Source organism: Poecilia latipinna, unplaced genomic scaffold (assembly GCF_001443285.1).
Source record: "Poecilia latipinna isolate Pla-1442-1.1 unplaced genomic scaffold, P_latipinna-1.0 Scaffold1319, whole genome shotgun sequence".
Classification (NCBI taxonomy): Eukaryota; Metazoa; Chordata; class Actinopteri; order Cyprinodontiformes; family Poeciliidae; genus Poecilia; species Poecilia latipinna.
The window spans coordinates 57240-58659 of NW_015113935.1; the positions used below are offsets into that span (position 1 = coordinate 57240).

Below are 1420 nucleotides of genomic sequence, written 5' to 3' on the forward strand. Positions count from 1 at the left end.
CAATATGGCGAACGCTGTGACGTATTGCAGCAACGGGCCGACCCGCTCCATGACCTCTGACCCGCTCCATGTATTTGTGTCTATGGTGCATACGGGGTCCAGATGACCTCCACCCTTTGCCTCCACCGGGGAAACCCCGCCCACTCACATTTTGACGTAGGGGTCAGAGAATCCGTTGACGTCCATGGCCGCCAGGTGAGCGCAGCGCCTCACACCGACACAGAGGGCGCCGCAGAGCCGCCCTTCACCTCCATCAGCGCCATCCAGACAGGCGGAGGGCAGGAACTGCAGCGAGAGCAGCAGACGACCTCGCTCCTCCAGGCTGTGCAGCTGCTCGTTCTCCCACTGCAGACAGCACCAGTGAAACCAATTCAATTAAACCAGTTCATTTAAACCAGATGCAGTTAAAAAGGGCCCAGACTAACTGGGACCTCTGGGACACTGGGCTGGTTTGAAACTCCAGGACTGAAAATGAGTCCCACCAGTTAAACCAGACAGAAGGTCAACTGCAGGTCAAATGGGGAGCCTCTTCTCCTGCGCTGGGCTCCATTGAAGCTCGTCTCTCTGCGTCGGTCCGATCAGAACCGCGTTTGATCCTCCGTGTTCGTCCTTCCTGACCCGCGGCAGCATCGGGTCGGATCCGTCCTGCAGCTTCGGCTGGTATTCGGCTCCACAGCAGCTGAGAAAATGAATCCAGATGGAGGCAGAAGCTCTCTGTGTCTGAAGCAAGTTCAGTTCAGCAACTGCTGCTGACATCAACTCTCAGGTGGCTGGAAGTGTCTTTAGATAGCCGGTTCCAGGCTGACAGAGAGCTGGTGCACAGATTCCCCATCAGAGTGAGACATCTGTGTTCAGAGTGGAGCTCTGAGCCGCAGAGCATCCAGATCTCCTGACAGCTGGAGTCAAAATCTGCTGCTGATTATCCAAAAGGATGAAATGAAAACAGCTTTCTTTCTTTTCTAAACGTTCAGGGTGGAAACCAGCTGCAGCTTTAAACCCTCACAGCTCTGAGCTGCTGACATCAGCATCAAACTGACCAAAACAAGAATTTATCAGCGTTTCTCCTCAGTGTCTGAGCTAAGTGGAGCACAGACACTTCCCACAGCTACAGTCTGTATTCACACATTTCCTCTGTTTCCCCCGAATGTTTCTGACCAAACAAACATTCATGAGAAACAAAGAAAAGAGAAAAACCTTTAAACCTCCCTGCTGGTGAGAGCGCTACGCAACGGAAACCAAAGAATGGATGAATGGATGGTATATGGGGCAAAAGTGATGACAATTCTAGGGGCCCTGACCAGCAGGGGGCCCTCCACAATTTAATTATTTATATTTTGTTCATAGACATAAAATAAAAAAAGGGTCCTGTCAATTATAAAATGAATCATATTGTGTTTTTAGCAGTAAAAATGTAATGTTC

General features: G+C 50.6%; 1 protein-coding gene across 1 annotated transcript in view; it reads right to left on the reverse strand.

The window, feature by feature from the left end:
* doc2a (double C2-like domains, alpha) overlaps nt 1–1420 on the reverse strand; it is a 38475-nt gene that overhangs the window by 9114 nt on the left and 27941 nt on the right. The window contains exon 8 of the mRNA XM_015055557.1: nt 149–345. Within this exon, the coding sequence (XP_014911043.1) occupies nt 149–345 (197 nt within the window). The remainder of the gene's footprint in view (nt 1–148; nt 346–1420) is intronic.